Source organism: Pristiophorus japonicus, chromosome 10, assembly GCF_044704955.1.
Source record: "Pristiophorus japonicus isolate sPriJap1 chromosome 10, sPriJap1.hap1, whole genome shotgun sequence".
NCBI lineage: Eukaryota > Metazoa > Chordata > Chondrichthyes > Pristiophoridae > Pristiophorus > Pristiophorus japonicus.
The window spans coordinates 137,471,399-137,493,536 of record NC_091986.1 but is presented as its reverse complement, the minus strand read 5'-3'; the positions used below and the strand labels follow the sequence as shown (position 1 = coordinate 137,493,536).

Sequence of the window (22,138 nt, the reverse complement as noted above, 5' to 3'; positions counted from 1 at the left end):
AAAGACACCTCTGTATTTGTAGTTCATGTTTTATCATTGCACAAATCTGAGCTAGTGATACTTAACGGTTGGACTTTTGGCTTTTTGCATTTTCGCCTGTTTCCAGGTGCAATTCACGGCAGAGCTAAAAGTTTAGCACCGGGTTAATGTTAGCACCAGAGTGCGGAACTTTCGCCGAATGAAAGTTCACGAGGACCGTTAGCGATAATTCCGGTGTTGTACCACAGACTTTGTACGCCAAAGCCGAAAATTCCGGTGCTGAAAAAGAAAATCGGCCGTTCTGCGGATGCGCAATTTTTTTTTTCTTCCCGCTCTTCTGGTCTCCTGTCACAAATGCTAATGCAGGGCGCGGCCACGCGCATGCACAGTACAGCAGGGGGCTGAATCAGCCATTTTACATTTGGATTTTGATCATGGAGGACAAAGATTCCAGACAGCGTGCCAGGCGATTCAGTCACGAGGCTAATGAAGATCTAGTGGAGGCTGTGGAAAGAAGATGGCAGGAGTTGCATCTTCAGGGTGGATCTAGACCACCGCCATCGATCAATATATAAAAGGTTTTGGAGGGCGATAGCAGAGGAAGTCTCTGCCTCAGACACTGGTAAGGATTGGCACACAGTGCCGAAAGAATTTTAATGATCTAACAAGGGTCGTCACAGCGAGTACAATATTAATTCATGCACTCCTTCATTATTTCAATTATAAATCTGGCACACTATTTGATCTCATGCTGTTGGTGCCTCTCAGTCCTAAAATGCATGACACATAGGTAGGCTTAGTTCGGCACTCTATTTGCCATGAATGATCTTTACACATTATTAAGATTGCTTTCTGAGATCTCATAAGATTGTTCCCCACTTCGATGTCCTCCTGATGAACCATGTACAACTTCCAAGGCCATTAAACAGAGGATTGTATTACATTCAGACAGTATGGTATAAATGCTTTGGTGGCTATCTGTGTCACAAGATCTCTGCTATCTCCCTCCAAAACCTTTTATATATCGATTGACGGCAGTGGTCTAGATCCACCCTGGCAGTGTGAGCTGCAAGGAGGATTCTATGAGGCTGCAGAGCGACTTGGATAGGTTAGGTGAGTGGGCAAATGCATGGCAGATGAAGTATAATGTGGATAAATGTGAGGTTATCCACTTTGGTGGTAAAAACAGAGAGACAGACTATTATCTGAATGGTGACAGATTAGGAAAAGGAGAGGTGCAACGAGACCTGGGTGTCATGGTACATCAGTCATTGAAGGTTGGCATGCAGGTACAGCAGGCGGTTAAGAAAGCAAATGGCATGTTGGCCTTCATAGCGAGGGGATTTGAGTACAAGGGCAGGGAGGTGTTGCTACAATTGTACAGGGCCTTGGTGAGGCCACACCTGGAGTATTGTGTACAGTTTTGGTCTCCTAACCTGAGGAAGGACATTCTTGCTATTGAGGGAGTGCAGCGAAGGTTCACCAGACTGATTCCCGGGATGGCGGGACTGACCTATCAAGAAAGACTGGATCAACTGGGCTTGTATTCACTGGAGTTCAGAAGAATGAGAGGGGACCTCATAGAAACGTTTAAAATTCTGACGGGGTTAGACAGGTTAGATGCAGGAAGAATGTTCCCAATTTTGGGGAAGTCCAGAACTAGGGGACACAATCTAAGGATAAGGGGGAAGCCATTTAGGACCGAGATGAGGAGGAATTTCTTCACCCAGAGAGTGGTGAACCTGTGGAATTCTCGACCACAGAAAGTTGTTGAGGCCAATTCACTAAATATATTCAAAAAGGAGTTAGATGAAGTCCTTACTACTAGGGGAATCAAGGGGTATGGTGAGAAAGCAGGAATGGGGTACTGAAGTTGCATGTTCAGCCATGAACTCATTGAATGGCGGTGCAGGCTAGAAGGGCCGAATGGCCTACTCCTGCACCTATTTTCTATGTTTCTATGTTTCTATGAAGATGCAACTCCTGCCATCTTCTTTCCACAGCCTCCACTAGATCTTCATTAGCCTCGTGACTGAATCGCCTGGCACGCTGTCTGGAATCGTTGTCCTTGTAACCATCCCCATTTTCACCTTTGCAGGCAAAGAAGTCTCAATCGCTGCGAGCAGGCAGCGGGTCTGACTCGGACCCTGCCACACACCGACATTGAGGACAGAGTGGCAGGCCTCATCGGTGTCAACGGTCGGGTAGCTGCAACCCCTGTTTGGATACTGACGGCAAGTCCTGCACTGGGATAGGTTGGGGCAAGTCCTCCCTGGGATAGATTGGGGCAATGTCATGCAGTGCCTCAGGACTAGGTTTGGGGCAATGTCCTGCACACTCCCTGGGATGGATTGGGGCAATATCCTGCAGTGCCTCGAGACTAGGTTTGAGGAAATGTCCTGCACACTCCCTGGGATAGGTTGGATCAATGTCATGCAGTGCCTCTCTGGATTAGGTTGGGGCAATGTTCTGCAGTCTCTGGACTAGGTTGGGACAAGTCCTCCAGTTTCTCTGGACTAGGTTGGGACAATGTCCTCCAGTGTCTCTGGACTAGATATAATGGAGTAGCAGCGGTCCTTCAAATGAGCCTGTGCTATGCGACCTTCCTCATTTCCCTCCCCTCCCCTGCTGCGAAACCATTTGTCTGTTGCTTTCTACTTCTAGATGGCCAGCTGCAGCAACCCTCAAGGGACCACTCCAAGTTAGGAGGAGGAGGAAGAGGAGGAAACCGATGAGCCGACTCAGGCGCAGCATCAATCCGCCCCTGTTCCACCACCTTCACTCAGTTCCTCGGAGGATGACGTGACGTTCTCGGGGTTCGACGAATCTGAGGCTCCTGGGACCAGTAGGGTGCAGCAATGCAGTGCTGGGGTTGAATCCCGCATGCCAACTCCCCGGAGGGTGAGTCGGCAAAGTCGGTCTGCTGACAGACAAGCAGACGTGGAACTGGACATGGTGGGAATGTCCAGGGAGAGCATTCAGATCAGCCATCAGCTCTTTGATGTCTTGGGTAGGATTCCCACGAGCATCGACAGTCTGAAAGCGACCATTACGGAGGTAGGATCGTAGATTGTCTGTGCGAGCCGTGATACCAGCAAGGCCATCAATGATCACACGAGGCTGGTGGCTTCCAGCAGCGACAGTGGAGTCCCGGAGAGTGTGGCGCGAACCCTTGGAAAATATGGCGCATCACAGGCACAAGCTCTGATTCAGCTTGGGCAGGTGATGCAGTCCATACCTGCCGCCATATTCTGCGTTCCCCACTGTCATACCCAAACCACCTGTGACTGGCGCCGATGAAGAGGCTAGCCAGTCAGAAGCCGGGCTTTCCACGCCACGAGCTGCTCCAGTGCGTCCCCAGACAGCGTCTCCATTGTCTCTCCCCCAACACAGCAGCGCTCTGGCAGCTTTACTGCACACCATCTTGGTGCCATTTTGAGTTGGAGCAGCAGGCAAGGGTGGGTGATAAGGGGAAGAGGGGCAAAAGATGTTGGGGAAAAATAGTGAGGCAGTGTCGCTGCATTATGTTGTTGATGCTGGATGCATCGTATGTTTTATGAGACACTGCTCTCACGCAAGGTGAAAACATCATGGATACTCCCTGGATATTGGGCATTAACTGCCATGATGCACTGAGTATGGTTGAAGATAATCTGTACGTTCATGATGTGGAATCCCTTTCGGTTTTGGAAAACCTCTGCATTCTGTAAAGGTGCTCACAGGCGATGTGCGTACAATCAAGGGCACCGAACCTTGGGGAAGCCAGAAACTCGTCCAAAACCTACAGCTCTCTCATTTTTGGGTCTCCTTGGTCATTGGGAAGTTTATGAAGTCCATTCTGCATGCGTACAGTGCATTAGTCACCTGGCGAATGCAGCAATGTGTAGCATGCTGCGAGATGGAGCATATGTATCCCGCTGATGCCTGAAAGGAGCCGGAGGCATAGAAGGCAAGTGCCACAGTCACCTTCACCTCGATAGACAGTGCAGTCCTGTTGCTGCTGGTAGGCTGTAGAGGTTTGCCTTTAGAAGCTGGCATATCTCTGTGACCATCTCGTTTCGGAAGCGCAGCCTTCTAACGCACAGTGCCTCAGAGAGCTGGAGGTATGAGCGATGTTCCCTATAAACTCGTGGGGGTGTAAGGCCTCCTCCCCATACGTCTGCGACCTCATCGATTACGTTGCTAATGATCAACAATAAGCTTTCTTCCAGCTTAAAACCGTTTGGTAATAGCAGCCAAGATTACTGGCTCCCGACCTAGCATGGCCCCCATCTTTTAAAATGTCCTCAAATGTCCTTTATAAAACAAACTAGAAACTCTCAAACTTCACAATCAAAAGTATGCAATAACGTAGCGTTCTTCTCCCAATCCTTTTAATCACTCACAACTTTCTCCTCCACTTTCAACGCCATTAGCGGCTGGTGCGCCCTGGGTCCGCCTGGATTTTCTGGACAATTTCTAGGGTGGACACTAGATTGGGTGAAATGCTTGAAATTTCCGCCCGGGACGCTCGCACAGCGATTTAAGTCATCCCAACGGTGTGTATATATATATATATATATATAAAAAATGCAAATAAAATCACAAATTTCTATTATCTATATCTGAAGCTTTCAGTGTTTGAGAATTTATAATAGGTTAATCAACAGTCGTAAATGGTGGGTGGCACATAAATTTCAAATTAAAAAATGTCAAAGGCAACCATTATATTATATGTTGGCTGAAGCACGACCAATCAATATCAGTTACTAAAAATAAGTTTCTAATAATTGATCTATTAAACATTAGGCAAAACAAATACATAAATGTTACAATAATGCAAAACAAAAGAAGTGGATTAGTTTGCCAAACTAACGATCACTAAAAAATGGGGCAAAGTGTTTGGAAAAATACTGTATTTGGCAATGAGACATTTTGTTTTTCATAAAAGCAATCAAAAAGTAGTATCAATGCCTGTTTATCACCAATAAACCCCTTCAGTTCTATCTAACTCCCACTAATCACTCAACAGTTGCAATATATGTTCATTTACTCCTTCGCAATCTCAAAATGGTAAAAGCTATACAACAAATATCACATCGCTGACCAGTGGTACAACATGATACTTACCGATGATTCGCTATCTCTAACAAGAAAGTCACCGTCAATTCCTCTCTCGTTTAAAACCATTTCAGCTTGGTGTCGTGTGACACTACCATAGTACCATTCTTTTCCAGCAAATTTTCCTGTAGAAGATGGGCCAGTATAGCTTATCTGAAGAGCGTGTGAACTGCTCATGGCAGGTCCATCATTTAAGATTACTACATAGTTTTTGGGAACAAGACCAATTTGTCCTTTAGAATTTTGACACTTCCACCATTCTGGGTCATTCTCTGGTTTCTCAATGACATCCATAATTTCCCCCTTTTCAAAGTTTAGTTCTTCCTCTGTGACAGAGCTGAATGGGTAAAGAGTCTGCACCACGTGGAGAACTTTTGTGGTTTGCCCATTACTCACTGCTGCTCCAAGTCTGGAAGTAAAGAAGCTAGGGGAATCTGCAGTGGCCTCATCAACTTCCTCCACAACATAATTAGATGGAAACCAACCAACTTGTCCATTGTAGCCACCTCTCCACCAACCATCACTACATTTTTCCATAACAGTAACACGTGACCCCTTCACAAGAGACAGTTCGTCATCTCTCTCTGCGATGTATGCAAATTTGACATATGCTGGAATATTTAAATCGTATATACGGTCAGAACTTCCACCATTTGAGGAGAATTCTGCATCTGTGCTTGGTGTAGGGGAAGCATCTCTTGCACTAGTTTTCCTTTTTGTTTTACCCAAACCTATGTGAAAACAGAAGGAGATAAAAAGATAAACTGCAATGTATAACAATGTAATAAACAATATTCTATTAAAACAGAGCAATGCAACATCAGGGTTTAATAAAAGTCAAAGCTCATGTTTATCAGAAACATTTGAAAATAAATGAGCATTTGATTGGTAACCACTGGATTCTGGTAGACTTCTCAGATATGGAAGCACTCAAATTAGTGTTATTGCTGAACAGAGGCCTATATTGTAAAATGTCTAGTCAATACAGAATACAGTGTGTTCCTCACATTTCTTTCACAGACGTAAGGGGCACTTTTTGGTGTTCTAATGCTTAATTAGGAACAATTATAGCTCCTCATTACCAAGTAGCAATTCAACAAATACTTTAGAATACATTTAGTGTCAGAATCTAAACAATAACATTTCAGCTGTTGAGTGTCAATTTTTGTTCATTTAAGAAGTGTCACTTTTCAGGTATGCCCCTGAAAGGACACTACCTTCCTGCAAAGCATTTGGCAAACTTAGCTTCTTCCTGCCACATAACAAAAATGGTTTTCTTTCCATAACTCGTTAAATGGAGTATCCTACATATTGGATACCAGCACCTCAACATTTTTTTTGCAAGGTGAGTGAAGAATTAGTCCAAATAGATTCTCTGTATTGACTTAGTTATGTTTGTGGATGAGTTCAAATCAGCCAGCCAATTTTTAACTGTACAAAAACATACATAAAATTGCTAGAGGGTTCTACGCCTCTAAATGCAAATGTTAAATGAGAGATGTAGGCTCCTCTCTCTAACCAAACATGCAGCACACTTTTTGTCAGGGCTAATCTGTAAAGTGTTATGCGTAAGTGGGAGATGCAGTGGTTGAATCTATTAAAGTGCAGTATTCTGCCGCTAACAAAACTTTCCCAGCAAATAGGGAAAGCCGAGGCTTGTCATGTTGTCAGTAACTCAATTTGTTTCTTAAATGTTCTATAATTTAAGCAGCAACAACTTCAACATCCTAATCCCCAACCAAGTGATCACAATTTCCCATCCCTGTTTTTCCCCGTGATACTGCCAAAACAGCCAACTACTCTAGGATCACCCAGGCTCTTTTTCTCTATTACTGACTGCCTCCTTAAACCCCTCTCCATCCCCTCTTGAGTGCGAGGTGCTCATGGATTCTTCAGCCTTCAAGACAGAGACCATCCATTTAGCTGCTTCCAATTCTTCTCTTGGCCCAACAAGTCAAAATCTCCCCAGCCTCCCCTGCCACTTTGCTCTGAACGCTTCCCCTCAACCCACCCCCCGCACCCGGTCTCTCTCCATAGATTGAATGGGAAAGAAGTCTTGCTAATTTTGCTGAACCCACAGTACACTGTATTCCAAGTTGTGAGAGTTTTAACAGCTTTAAAAATAAAAAAACATTCATATCTTAGAATACTAAATGAAAGCATACTGGTATTAACAAACCATGCAATAAAATCCTGCAAATAAGAAATATATAGGAAGAATTTTTAAGACAACCTAGAAAGAGCTCACAATGTTAGAAATTGGTTTATTATAGTTTGAGTTAATTGCTAATGTTAAGTACTTCATAAAAATGGCACCTCAACATCCAAGCTTTCTCAAAGCAGTGCAATGAATTGCGGCAGATAGCATTCTGCTATTTTTGCACACTATTCCACTGAAAGGCAATGCTGTTGTGATTCTACATATTATCATAGTCTACTACCTACCGGTAGATTATGTGTTGCTGGTACTGACTGACTGTGCTGGTTTGCAATATGACAGCATAAAAACACTGCTATTGTTGCTTCTGACACAATCATCGGAAACAGCTATAAATACATTTGAATACATTTCAAAGGAAACTGGCAAAAATTCAATTATTTGGTGGGGAGGGGAGAAAGATCAAAAATCAAAAAGTAAAACAATATTAAGTTAAAACTTTTCTTTTTTTTTTTTACATACACAGAATGCTACAACAGCGATTGTATCTTACCTTTCATAAATAAATCCCCAGCGAATAATGACACTAGTTTCAGTCATTACTACCTATAGAATTTATGAAATTTACCACCAAAAACATGAAGCGAAATATTATCCATTGTCTGGTAACTTCAAAGATTTGTGAAGATGTTCAAAGCTTAAAACATACTTCTGAGCTTCATTGTCATCGTTCTGCTCTTCCACATCATTTTATTATTAACCATGAGAAATATAAAATTAGATCAGATAATCAAGGCAATTATACTACTACTTTATATTTTCATTGTACTTTAAATACATGTGTGAATCTGTATTCATGCAGATTCCAAAACACACAAAAAAGTAAGGTTAACTATACTGAAGTATCCTGTGCTAGTTCAAAGTACTTGTGTTCCCAGGATTGGGGAATTAAATGTTTCCACTTTTAATCTCCTGGACTCCTGGATCAGGTACAGCCCAAGTTTAAGTCCCAACAATCTGCCTTAATCCCAAATTTAGACTGAACCTCGACTGCACCTCTGGGTGACCATTCTAAAATTTACATCAACCACTCTTTTAGCGAAAGGGGCATCAATTGCCGCTAAATTGCCAAAGTATAGACAGTTTACACTTGAACCCACTGGTAATTAAATTGAGTCTGCTCAACCTTATTTCATAAAGAACAGTTACACACAGTGAAGAGGCATCTTCAGTTCATCAATCTAGGCCTACAATTTAAACTCAAGCCCTAAAAGATGAGTGGAAACCATTTTAACCCACAGTGCCACCTCTGACATTTTTTAATTGTTGACCCTGAATTTTCAAATCAATTTGGTCCTTTGAATTTTTGCAGTCATATTGGTGCTACAAGGTCTCTTCAAATGAAATTATTGAATCTATACCTTTCTTTTGTACACATGTTCACAGAAGGTAGTAATAACCTTCACCATGCCAATATACTGGTAATGGGAAGAAGTGCATAAAAAAAAATTACCCACCAGTGTGCAACCATCTGTGTAGAAACATGCTGGTTCAGTTTAAAAAAAAATCAGTAGTGGAAGACCTTCTTGCTCTGGTGAAGCAAAAAAAATGTATTGATAGCAGTTGTGGACAAGCCCACAGCTAAGAAAATGGATAGTGCACATTTCATCATGAGTGAGCTGTACAATAAGTAACCAGAGTACAATACACAGCGTACGAATACAGAGATTAGACTCGCAGCTTTCTTCTGAGATTAAAGATTGAATTCCTTAAAAGTTTTGGTTTTAAACATCTGGGTGTGTAGATTACAAGCAATCTGCAGTTGCTAGCTACATAGAATAACTGACCGGAATTTTGTTCGGGGAGATGGGTTGGGGGCTCCGAGGCGGGCAGGAAACCGGAAAGCCAGGTTTCTTGCAGGCTCTGCTGATTTTACCGGCAGGGCCTAATTTGAATATGAGGCCTTGGTTTCCCACCCGCAGCCAGTCAGTCAGTTGCGAGGGGTCGCAGGCGGAAAATCGAGAGAGACAATCAGCGAGGGTCGGCAATCGGGAGAAGAGAAATCAGGAGGATATCAGCAGGCAATGAGGGGTGGTCGGGGATCGGAGAGGTCAGGGATCGGCAGGCAATGATGGGGGGAGGGAGGGGAGAGGTGGCCTCGGGGGCTGATTGGAAGCTTGGGAGGGGGATGATTGGAGGCCTAGTGGTGGAGTCTCCGATCACTGGGAGGTGGATTAGGTAAGGACCCAGGAGGTCGGTATAAAGCCACTTTATCTCCTGAATGTAGCTGTGCCTGCCTTGGTTTAACAGTTGGGTTTCACGAATTGTGTAAAACCCGTCCAGGCAGTTAAAAACAGAATGGAGGGGAAAATAGAGGCTTCCAGACTCATTACAATATTTAAATTGAGGTAACGCCCCCTGGGAGCAGGTTGGCTGCCCACCCCCATCCCACCTCTGGGGAAACCAGAAGTTGGAGGCGGGATCAGGTAGGGATTCACATTTTTAATAATTTAATTGCCCCCACGCTCCAAACCCACCCGATTTTTAATGGGAAAATTCCGGCATCAGTGAGAGGATCTGGCTGGTTGCGATATACTGTCATTACATAGACTCAGCACTTTAAGAATTAATTTCTACGATTTCTACATCCATTTAAAAACTTCTGTGTTCACAGTCTCTAACATGCTTTGATTCACAAATTGCCTGTTATTTTCTTTTGGTCAATGGTAAATAAACAATAGTTAGACTTGGTCCTCTGAACATCAGACAAGGGCAGGATGCGTCCATTTTGTTGTCTGCTCAGATTTGTTTCATGTTGAAGTGGATCCATACTCCAACTGTCTATTAATAGGCATGGATAGAACATCTCTATTTGTAACACAATGTGACTTAGTGAAATAAAATGGGACACAATGAGCCTGTAGAGATATATTTAAAAACCCAAAATGGTCTATCTGGGAGTTCAAGCCTGTGGGACATCATCTGAAGAGATTCTACCGGATGCTGGGTGACGGATTTGATGAGATACATTAATCCACACAATTACAACCTTATTTTGAAGGAGATCATTTTTACTCTTACCTCCAGACACATCAAATACTGTCAAATATGCAATGGCAAGAGCCACGTCATTAATAACGGTAATCACCTTTGCTCCTTTGTGGAATAACTGATAGTTTTGATCAATTCTTAATTTGATGAATTTGGTGAGCTCCAGCAATATAAAGGTGGCTTTGAAGAATGATCTTGATATAGAAACAATAAGCAGAGCAATTTTAGCCCATCTGCACCACACCTACCAGCAATCAGACTTGGGAGGATCAGTAGAAAATATTGTATTTTCTATATATATTACACACCACTGTAACTCTACAATGGAGCCGACCAGTATCTGATGCCAGTTCTGATGAAGCGTCACACCGAAAACATGTAAACTGTAACTTTTAAATGATCAACCTCTCTGCATTTCCAGCAATTTTGTGTTCTTATTTTACTACTTGATGAATGTTGGTGGGGTTTTAGAAGAGCTAATGTCCTTTGCATTTCCAAACTCCCAAACAAAATGGAAGTTTCAATTATACAGTTTCTTGTTACTAGCATTCAACATTAGAAACTTAACAATATTTGATGATACATGTCTGTTTCATGAAATTGTGATGGGCATGCAATATACAGAAGGTTAAAATATAATTAGTTTTTTTGCAGTGGTAAAAGTTAGGATTTTTCAAATAATGGCCCCGAAGTTGCGGTCTCTGACGGCATACGCAATCGTAATCCATTTGAAAGGCCCCACAATTTCCAGATTTTCTCATGCGCGAAATCTGGAACTGCTTTCATCAGTGTAAGGGTATATATAAGGCTTAAACAAAACATTTAAAAATCCAAAATTATGCGCGCACACTTTAAATGAGTTTATGCAAATATTGGCCCGGTTTAAGATGTTTAAAATTATTTATCAAAAAATTACATTTATTGAATTTGGTGCAATGAAGGAACTTAGGAATAAAATTGCAATTCAATACATTTATTATTAGAATTCTGTACATTGTATAATTATTTGGGGGTTCCATTGCATATCATTAGGGGATTCCCTTCCTAAATGATTGCAATGAAATCCTCCTTTCTCATTGGAGGACCAGGTCCACATGATCCCAGGGGCGCGAGCGAGGTAGATAGATTTCTAGAAACAAGATGCATCAAGGGGTATGGGGAAAAAGCAGGAATATGGTGTTGAGATGGAAGATCAGCCATGATCATATTGAATGGCGGTGCAGACTCGAAAGCCCTACTACTGCTCCTATTTTCTATGTCTATGTTTCTATGAACCGCCTGCGTCCCAGGGATTCGTGGGCCTTTACGCTGCCGTACACCTGGAGGCCCGAGACCACAACTCTTTGCGGCCTGGACACCAGGAGGTACTGTTGGAACTGTTTCGCGGGTCGGAAGCATACTACGGAGTTATGCCTCTGACTATAATTTCTAGGCCATTATCTTTTTCGATTCACAATCAAATTACCGGACTTAGGAAATTACAACAATCTTGATCAATACAGTATAACTCATCTCTTGAAGTATAGCTTTTTACATGATTATTGAACCTTATTAACTATTAGTAACTTGTATTAAGAAACCTATTTGCAAATGTTAGCTAATGAGAACTTAACATAAGAACATAAGAAATAGGAACAGGAGTAGGCCATAAGGCCCCTCGAGCCTGCTCCACCATTCAATAAGATCATGGCTGATCTGATCATGGACTCAGCTCCACTTCCCTGCCCACTCTCCATAACCCCTTATCGTTTAAGAATTTGTCTATTTCTGTCTTAAATTTATTTAATGTCCCAGCTTCCACAGCTCCCTGAGGCAGCGGATTCCACCGATTCATAACCCTCAGAGAAGAAATTGGTTACATCTGGTACTGGAGTGCATATGTCTCCAAACAGGATATTTTCAACTTTCTTTCCAGATTTATAGGAACAGGAGTAGGCCATTTAGCCCCTCGAGCCTGTTCCGCCATTCAATGAGATCATGGCTGACCTGTGACCTGACTCCATATCCCTCAATACCATTGGTTATCAAAAATCTATCAATCTCAGATTTAAAATAAACAACTGACTGAGCATCAATTGCCATTTGTGGAAAAGAGTTCCAAACTTCTACCACCCTTTTCATGTAGAAGCGTTTCCTAACTTCAATCCTGAAAGCCATGGCAAATACTTAGCGGGCTGTCCTTTGTTTTGACCATCAGGATGACGTCAATCGTCATGCAAGGCTACGCTAGCGCCCTGGGTGTAACTTTCGGGCATTACGCCTGATTTGGCATCCGCCCCAGGACCCAACCAAAAAATCCAGGCCGTCCCAGGGTGCAGTAGGTGCAACTGGCTCCAGATTTAAAGGGAGGCTGAAGGATCTTATATCGCAGTTGTCAGTGACTGCTATGGTTACGCGCAGAACGCTGCGCTAGTGGGCACTTCAAAACTGCACTTTTCAAGGTCAGTAAGAGAGTTCAATGGGGGCAATGCTAGTTAGGTGGCAAATCATGCTGGTTGCTATTGGCAGGCGGCTTCAAGCTGGAAGAAGGTTTATTTGTCCATGGTTTGCAACGGAATCGAAGAGGTCGCAGATGTTTGGGGAGGAGGTCTTACACCCCCCCCATGGGTTTACAGGGAACATTGCTCATACCTACACATTTCTGATGCGCAGTACATTCGAAGGCTGCGTTTCAGAAAAGAAGTGCTGACAGAGATATGCCAGCTCCTACAGGCAGACCGACAGCCTACCAGCGCCAACAGGATTGTGCTGCCCCGTTGAGGTGAAGCTGACTGTGCGCTGATATTCTATGCCTCCGGCTCGTTTCAGCAGCAGCAGGGGACATATATGCTGCATCTCGCAGCAGAATGAGTCTGCATGATTTGCAGGCTTCCCCAAAGTTCAGGGTGCGATTGACTGTACGCACATTGCCGTCTGACTGCAGGACCGGAGGAAGGGAAAGAGGGAGAAAGAGAAAGAGGGAGGGAGAAAGAGAAAGAAGGAGAGAGAAAGAGAAAGAAGGAGAGAGAAAGAGAAAGAAGGAGAGAGAGAGAGAGAGAGAGAGAGAGAGAGAGAGAGAGAGAGAGAGAGAGAGAGAGAGAGGGAGGGGAAGGAAGGAAGGAAGGAAGGAAGATCAAAGAATAATTTTTACGAACATGCAACACTCAATATCCGCCCCGCACTCCCCCCAACCCCCACCCCACCACCACAGAACCCTACATAATAGAACAGTTGACCACTTATGGACACGTGAATTGCAGAAAGCAGTCATAAGATATTAGAATAACTGTATCCTGCAGTGCACAAAATGTTCCCCAAAAAATAACTGCATCCTGCAGTGCACAAAATGTCAACGCTCCATGATGACGTCGCAGCCATTAGGGCAGAAATTCCAGCCTCCCGGGTCCATACTGAGTGTCTACGGACCCGGCAAGGCATTACAAAAGCCGGTTCTCAGCGCACAATGCGCATGCGCTGAAAACCGGCTTTTCCGATCTATCAAGCTGGAGCTTGACAGATCTTCGATATCTTGGGAACGAGGACATTTGCAAGGGCAAGATTGCGGTATTTACCCATATCTTGCCCAGCAAATCTCCTGAAAACTCTTGCGCCTGATAAAAGCAGGCGCATAGCCTATTTTTACAGGCGTAAGAGTTTTAAAATACACAAAAACATTTTAAAATAAAATTATAAAAACACATTTTACTCTTAAAAACCCTCCCCACTATGGTAAGTTTATTTTAAACTATAATTAAAAAAACTTTTTTTTTTTAAAAATCGGAAAAATATATATATTTTTTTATATACCTAAATAACTAATTTAAATTAATAAAAATATGTATTTTTTCTATTTTTTACTTACTGGTTGTGTGTGTTTTGGGAGCTGTTTCTCATTTGTAATAATGGGAACACCAACTTACGGAGTCCATACAGAGAACATACTTTACCTGATTGGCTGGCCAGACACATGTGACTGCACTTCAACGCGCAGTCAGAGGAGGCCTCAGGACCGGGAACTCGCATGGGTGCAGCAGGATAAAGCAAGTGCGCATTTTTTACCAAATCACCGCAGGAAGCAGCTGACCGGGATTTCTGGGTCTTGGAGGGACTTTCCCTCCCCTCCCCTGCCTGCTGCTCCTTCTCATTGAGGCCTCAGGGCATATAGCAAGGCTGATAGAGGGCTGCTGTGTTTGGGGGGGGGGGGGATCAGACAATGCAGACCACGTCTGAGGACACTCCTGGGCAGGAAGGCCCGGCTTTCGACTGAGGCACCTCTTCCTCGGCGTTACCAGTCACGGATGGATGGACTGTCAGCAGAGTATGGTGCATGGTTGGCGAGTGAGTGGTGGGATCTGGAATGCCGTCATCCCGAGGACTGACACCACCTCCCATTTCCCTGGAGTCACTCACTCTCTGACGGGGCTAGGCCTTAGCAATCGGAGCACGATGTGCCCCCACAACTTGCTGGCCTGCTTTGGCACCGTCACTTTCCCGTTGGATAGTGGGGAATGCAGAGTGTGTGGATGCAGACATGCACTGCATCACCTTCCCAAGCTCAAGCAAAGCTTGTGCCTGTGATGCAACCGAGTCTGCGGCGTGATCAATGGCACACACCACACACTCTCGAACTCCACGGTCGCTTCTAGAGGTCACCAGCCTCTGTTTACGGGCAATGATGGTTTCGCTGGACTCCTGGCTCGCAATGACAATCTGCGACGTTGCCTCCCAACAGTCGCAGTGAGCTTGTCAATGCTCGCTGGGATCCGTCTCAATACATCAATAAGGTCTCTGTGCATCACTGCGCTCCCCCTGAACATTTCCACCATGTCCAGTTCAAGGTCTGCCTCTCTGTTAGCATGACAGACTTTGCCAACTCACCCTCCGGAGAGCTGGCCTGCGGGATTCCACCCTGGCACTGCGTTGCTGCATGCCACTGGAGCCAGGAGCCTCCAATTCCTCAAACCCCGCAAGTTCTGCTTCGTCCCGAGGAACTTAAATCTCGAGGGTGCGACTGGTGGGCTCGGATGCTCCGCCGGATCAGCGCCCTCCATTGCCTCGTCCTTGTCTGCCTGGCCTGAGGTGGAGGCCTCCCTCGAGCGATGCTGCTGCTGCGCCTCTGGTTGGTCATCTGGAAGTAGAAAACAACAGACTAGCGGTTAGCATCAGGGTAGGGGGCAGGGTGGCATAGCAAAAGTTCATTTGAGGGCCGCTGCTCCTCCGTTATATCACGCTGTGTAGTGGATTCAGTAGCGTGATCCATGTACATACCCTCACTTCCCAAGGGGGGTGGGGAGCTCAGCATCGCCCCCGGCAGTTGTTCGACCTGGCACTCCGATGAGGGCCGAAATCCGCTCCTCTACGTCCATTAGAGGAAGAGTTTGAGGTAGACCACCACCTGTCCGCAGCTGCTTGCTTCGATTGTGGGAGTGCTTTGACTGCAAAGAGAAAAATAGGAAGGGTTCAAAAAGGGTCTCTCTGCTGTTGGGCCACACATGCCTAACACAGTAGAATAGTTGATATTGTGTTAATGTTGTATGGGCCTCGTTTCAATCTGTTGCGATGTTGCTTGTGCTTCATCAGTATGTATTCGCTGGTTTGAGGCATCTAGCATGGGAGATGCAAGTGATCTTTCAGAAAGCAATAGGAACAGGAGACGTTCATTGACAGGGAAGATTTTAATGCAAGAAATTTAAAGCCAATGGTTGCCAATGTAATCATTCATCTTTATTGCGTGAGATTATTGTTACAAGCAATGGAAGCATGCATAGATAAAAATGGCACTCACCCCTGACAACTCTCGTGAGGTCGTTGAGTTTTGTTCAGCACTGTGTGCCAGTCCTGGGCACAGTGTCTGCAGTAGAGACCTCCTGTTCTATCTCTCTCCACATTCGTCTGAACACAGGAGGGAATGGTCTGGCTCCCCCTGCAAGATGGAGTGAGGCCCACCTCCTCTCCACCGCACTGGTTAAGGCCTCACTTGCCTCTTGGCTGAAGTGCCTGGCACGTTGCCTTCTCTCCCGATACTCCATCTCAGCAGAAATGGGCCGCTTTAAATGCGCATGCCGCAGGAAGTTGCCACATCCTGCATCAGCGTTTGCAACCGGAAAAGAAAGCAAGAGGAAAAAAAAATTACCCAATGCGCATGCGCAAAATGGATGCCTCCTTCGCTGCCAAAGGTTTTGGCTGCGGCACACAAAGTCAGCTGTGCAATGCCTGGCTGTACGCCAACACTCCTCCAGATGACTTTTTGGCTGAAAATACATGACGAGGGCACAAACTATTTCTCGGCGCAAACTTTTGCGCTCCACCCCGATTTGCGCCCCGAAATGGTAAAAGCTGAAAATCCAGCCAGTAGACTATGCCCCCAAGTCCTAGACTCTCCAACCAGCAGAAATAGTTTCTCTCTACCTACCCTATTAGTTCCCCTTAATATTGTGAAAACATCGATAAAATCACACCGTAACCTTCTAAATTCCAGGGAATACAACCCTAGTTTGTGTAATTCCTCCTCGTAATTTAACCCTTGGATACTATCCTAACCAGGTCAATAATTTGCCTGCAATACATTTTTACTTTGCCACTATGAAAATGGGTAATGCAACAAAACTCAGTTTAGTGACAACAATTATAGAGGAGTTTCCCCACTGTCTGCCACAGGGAAAGTTATCGCAAGAATTCTCCTCAATCATCTCCTCCCAGTGGCTGAAGAGCTCCTCCCAGAGTCGCAATGCCGATTCCACCCACTAAGAGGCACAACGGACATGATTTTCACCGTGCAACAAATTCAAGAAAAATGTAGGGAGCAGCACCAACCTCTGTACATGGCCTTTTTTGACCTCACAAAGGCCTTTAACTCTGGGAACCAAGAGGGATTATATGGAGTGTCCTTCTCAAATTCAGCTGTCCTCAAAAATTTGTCACTATCCTCCGCTGGCTTCACGGTGATATGCAAGCTGTGATCCTTAACAACGGATCCACCACAAACCCAATACAAGTGCAGCCTGGGGTCAAACAAGGCTGTGCCATTGCAACAACCTTTCTCGCTGCAATACTTCATCTCAATTTAACCAGCTCCCCGCTGGAGTGGAGCTAATCTACAGGACGAATGGAAAATTGTTCAATCTCTGTCGTCTCTAGTCCAGAACCAAGGTTGTTCCAACCTCTGACATTGAATTACAGTATGCAGACGACACTTGCGTTCGTGCACACTCAGACGGAACTTCAAACCATCGTTGACATCTTCACTGAAGCGTACAAGAGACTGGGCCTTACACTAAATATCTGTAAGACAAAGGTCCTCCGCCAACCAGCCCCCGCCACACAGTACTGCCCCGATTATCAAGATCCATGACGAGACCTTGGACAGCGTGGACAACTTTCCATACCTTGGGAGCCTACCGTCAGCAAGGGCATATGAAATCCAACACCGCATTTAGTGTGCCAGTGCTGCCTTCGGTTGCCTAAGGAAGAGCGTGTTTGACCAAGATCTCAAACCTGGCACCAAGCTCATGGTCTACAGAGCAGTAGTGATACTCGCCCTCCTATATGCTTCAGAGACATGAACAATGTACAGAAGGCACCTCAAAGCTCTGGAAAAGTATCACCAATGCTGCCACCGCAAAATCCTGCAAATCCATTGGCAGGAAAGGAATACCCAATGTCAGTGTTTTCTCTCAGGCCAACATCCCCAGCATTGAGGCATTGATCATGCTCAATCAGCTCCGATGGACGGGCCACATTGTCCGCATGCCTGATACAAGATTCCTGAAAACAAGCACTCTACTCCGAGCTGCATCACGGCAAAAGAGTCTCAGGAGGGCAGAGAAAACGCTTCAAGGACACCCTCTAAGCCTCCTTGAAAAAATGCAACATCCCCACCGACTTTTGTGAATCCCTGGCTCAAACCGCTCAAAGTGGAGGAGAAGCCTTTGAGTAGGCACCGAACACTGAGTTTCTCCGTTGAGAGCACGCAGAAGCCAAGTGCAAACAGCGGAAGAAGCGTACGACAAACCAAGGACCCATCTACCCGTCCCTTCAACCACCATATGCCCCACCTGTGACAGAGTCTGCAGATTCCGCATTGGACTCATTAATCTCCTTAGAACTCATATTCGTGTGGAAGCAAGTCATCCTTGACTCCGGGGGTCTGCCTAAGAAGAATTACTTTGGCAGTGACTGGACAATATTTATTCACAACATTTTTAGCCTTGCTATCGGTAGAACAATTAAAACATTGATTCACTCCTTTTTCCTTGGAAAGACTTGAATGATATTGTGCAATATTTTGTTTCCTTTCTCTTAATTTCACAAAGCCACATAGTGCAGCTTTCAAATGTGCTTGAATTTTACTTATTGATTGGATCAGTATTCAAAGCTACTGGGTATCTATAGTACTGCTGTTAGTATCAAACTTTTTCTATTCAGTTAAACTTTTTTCTTGAACCACCCAAAAAGCAATGAATCATTTGGCCTGTAATCACACTTTACAGAAAGTTAAAAAAAATTTAAATACTGTATTCCTGTCAAGTGTTCAACAGACCACATATGTAACACATTCAATAATAAATGGTTCTGAAGGCATAAATATGAGTTTGGATACATTCCAGATAAGCCTCGAAATTGCTTTGTAGTTGCAGCATCAGCAGCAAAATAAGGAATGAATCAAATGCCTGCAACAACTTGTATTTGATTGAATGGCCCATTAAAAAGGTGGGCAATTCACTACTACTCAGTTTGTCTTGATATCAGAAGACCAAAGGCCGACGTAAATTCTACCTCTAATGAAAGTGTAAGTGCACTGTATTCTGTATTGGTCTTGACGTAAAACTTCCTCCTGGAGTCTTGTACTGAGACAAGGTCAAAGATAGTACAGGTGGAGCATCCGAAATCCAGAAACCTCAGGACAGAAAGTGATAGAAATCATCCAGGCAGGAGCACTCAGTTTTCCTGTCCGCCTGCTCCTAGCCCTGGCTAGTGGCCTCCCGGTGCGATCGATAACGCGGTAAGTGTTGGGTCTCGCCACCAGTGATTCATAAGAGCAATTGGGGCCACACCACTTGGTCTCAACTCGCCGTGGACCCACAGAACAGCCCCTGCACTCGCTCAACCAGCGACAATTCTAATAAACTCAAGTCCCCGTCCTCTCACTCCCACCTCTCCCCTCTTTTAATCTCTTTAAACAGTGCCACTGTTCGGAGCAGCTCTGAATGCCGTTCTATATCCTGGTCCTTGCCTCAGTCTGTGAGCGAGTGGATTTTTTTATTTTTTTATTAACGCATTCTCCTGTCTCTGGTTGAGTTAGTTGTGCCATACAGTTTCTGCACTTGAGTTGATGTTCAGTATGTAGATAGCCATATCTCTGCACCTGACTGCCAGAGCCAGCATCTTTTTTTTTCCTATTCCTGTTCCCCCCCACTCACCCCTTGTTCGGTTGTACAGACCCACCAGGGCAGTGGGAACTGAGAAGTGAGATTCCATTTCTTCCAACATCTAACTCTTAGAAATCGCAATGGGAGGCCATTCGGCCAGGGCTAGGGGCGGGCGGGCAGGAGAACTGATAGAAAGGCAGGAGCAGTATCAGTTCTCCTGCCCGCCCTCCCCTATCCCAGGCTGAATGGCCTCCGATGTACCTACCTGCGCTGATTTCTTAACTCTCTGAAAGGGTTTTCTGAAGTGGCCACATACGCTGGCCTAATTAGATTTGGAGTAACTATTAGCTGGCCAAAGTTGCCTAAATGGGCAGAACTGGCATAGGTGGCTGGTAACGCCCCCTTTTGAAAAAAAAAACTAAACTAAAAAATCGTAACTAATTCCCTTACACTGGTGCAAATTGAATGTGCAAAATGGGGACTTTTAAGTTACGCCAGAAAAACCACGTTACTCCAAAAAAACGGTGCAACTCTTGGCCAAAATTGAGCAGGAGCATAGGAACAGAAGGCCATTCAGCTCCTCGAGCCTTTTCCGCCATTCAATTAGATCATGGCTGATCTGTATTCCAATTCCATCCACCCGCCTTGGCTCCATATCCCTTAATAAAATTAGCTCGCAAAAATCTATCAATCTCTGATTTAAAATTATTAATTGAGCCATCTACTGCTTTTTGAAAGTTCCACACTTCTACCACCCTTTGCATGAAGAAGTGTTTCCTAACTTCTCTCCCAAATGGCCTGGCTCTGGTCATAAGGTTATGTCCCCTTGTCGTAGACTCCCCCACCAGCGGAAAATGTTCCTCTCTATCTACCCTATCAATTCCTTTAAAAACCTCAATCAAATCACCCTTTAACTTTCTATATTCCAGGGAGTACATGCTGAGTTTATGTAATCTCTCCTCATAATCTAGCCATTGACGCACTGCTAAAATTCTGGTGAATCTGTGCTTCACTCCTTCCAAGGTCAATATATCCTTTCTAAAGGTACAGTGTCCAGAACTGTACACAGTACTCCAGATACGGTCTAACCAGAACTTTGTATAGCTGTAGCAAAACTTCCTCCCCTTTATATTCTAGCCCTCTATCATGGCCATTTTTTAATTCTTTTGTACCCGACTACCACATTTTAGTGATCATAAGAACATAATATAAGAAATAGGAGTAGGACATTTGACCCCTCGAGCCTGCTCCGCCATTTAATAAGATCATGGCTGATACGATCATGGACTCAGCTCCACTTCCCTGCCCGCTTCCCATAACCCTTTATTCCCTTATCGCTCAAAAATCTGTCCATCTCCATCTTAAATATATTCAGTGACCCAGCCTCCACAGCTCTCTGGGGCAGAGAATTCTACAGATTTACAACCCTCAGAAGAAATTCTTCCTCATCTCAGTTTTAAATGAGCAGCCCCTTATTCTGAGATTATGCCCCCTAGTTTTAATTTCCCCGAATATTCTCTCTGCATCCACCTTGTTGAGCCCCTTTATTATCTTCTATGTTTCGATAAAATCACCTCTCATTCTTCTGAACTCCAATGAGTATAGGCCCAACCTACTCAACCTATCTTCATAAGTCAACCCCCACATCTCTAGAATCAATCTTCCCTGAACAGCTTCCAATGCAAGTATATCCTTCCTTAAATATGGAAACCAAAACTGTACGCAGTACTCTAGGTGTGGCCTCATCAATACCCTGTACAGTTGTAGCAGGACTTTCCCTGCTTTTATACTCTACCCCCCTTGCAATAAAGGCCAACATTCCATTTGCCTTCCTGATTACTTGCAGTACCTGCATACTGACTTTCTGTGTTTCATGCACAAGGACCCCCGGGTCCCTCTGTACAGCAGCACTTTGCAATTTTTCTCCATTTAAATTATAATTTGCTTTTCTATTTTTTCTGCCAAAGTGGATAACCTCACATTTTCCCACATTGTACTGCATCTGCTAAATTTTTGCCGACTCCCTTTCCAGATTTTTGTGTCTTAATCACAATTTGCTTTCCCACCCATTTTTATATCATCAAACTTGGCTACATTACACTTGGTGCCTTCATCCAATTCATTAATATAGATTGTAAATAGTTGAGGCCCCAGCATCGATCGCTGCGGTACCCCACTAGTTATTGTTTGCCAACTGGAAAATGACCCGTTTATCCCGACTCCCTGTTTTCTGCTAGTTCGCCAATCCTCTATCCATGCTAATATATTACCTCTAACACCGTGAACTTTTATCTTGTGCAGTAACCTTTTATGTGGCATCTTATCGAATGCTTTCTGGAAATCCAAATACCACACATCCACTGGTTTCCCCCTTATCCACCCAGCTCGTTACATCCTCAAAGAACTCCAGCAAATTTGTCAAACATGATTTCCCTTTCATAAAACCATGCTGACTCTGCTTGATTGAATTATGCTTTTCCAAATGTCCTGCTACTGCTTCCTT

The 22,138-nt window shown here is 44.4% G+C and overlaps 1 protein-coding gene and 1 long non-coding RNA gene across 7 annotated transcripts in view; both read right to left on the bottom strand.

Moving 5' to 3' along the window:
- The window catches only part of nck2b (NCK adaptor protein 2b), a 156,987-nt gene that overhangs the window by 9,263 nt on the left and 125,586 nt on the right, over positions 1 to 22,138 (bottom strand). For 5 of the 6 annotated variants that reach the window (XM_070892110.1, XM_070892113.1, XM_070892109.1 and 2 more), the window contains one exon: positions 5,089 to 5,810. In XM_070892110.1, the coding sequence (XP_070748211.1) occupies positions 5,089 to 5,810 (722 nt within the window). Of the gene's footprint in view, positions 1 to 5,088; positions 5,811 to 8,754; positions 8,829 to 22,138 lie in introns of those variants that run through there. The other variant, XM_070892114.1, reaches the window with a different exon arrangement.
- On the bottom strand, positions 15,056 to 16,501 carry LOC139274807 (uncharacterized). Its single transcript, XR_011595614.1, has 3 exons — positions 16,053 to 16,501; positions 15,536 to 15,702; positions 15,056 to 15,395 (listed from the first exon to the last, which is right to left on the bottom strand). It is a non-coding gene; the product is annotated as an uncharacterized lncRNA (long non-coding RNA).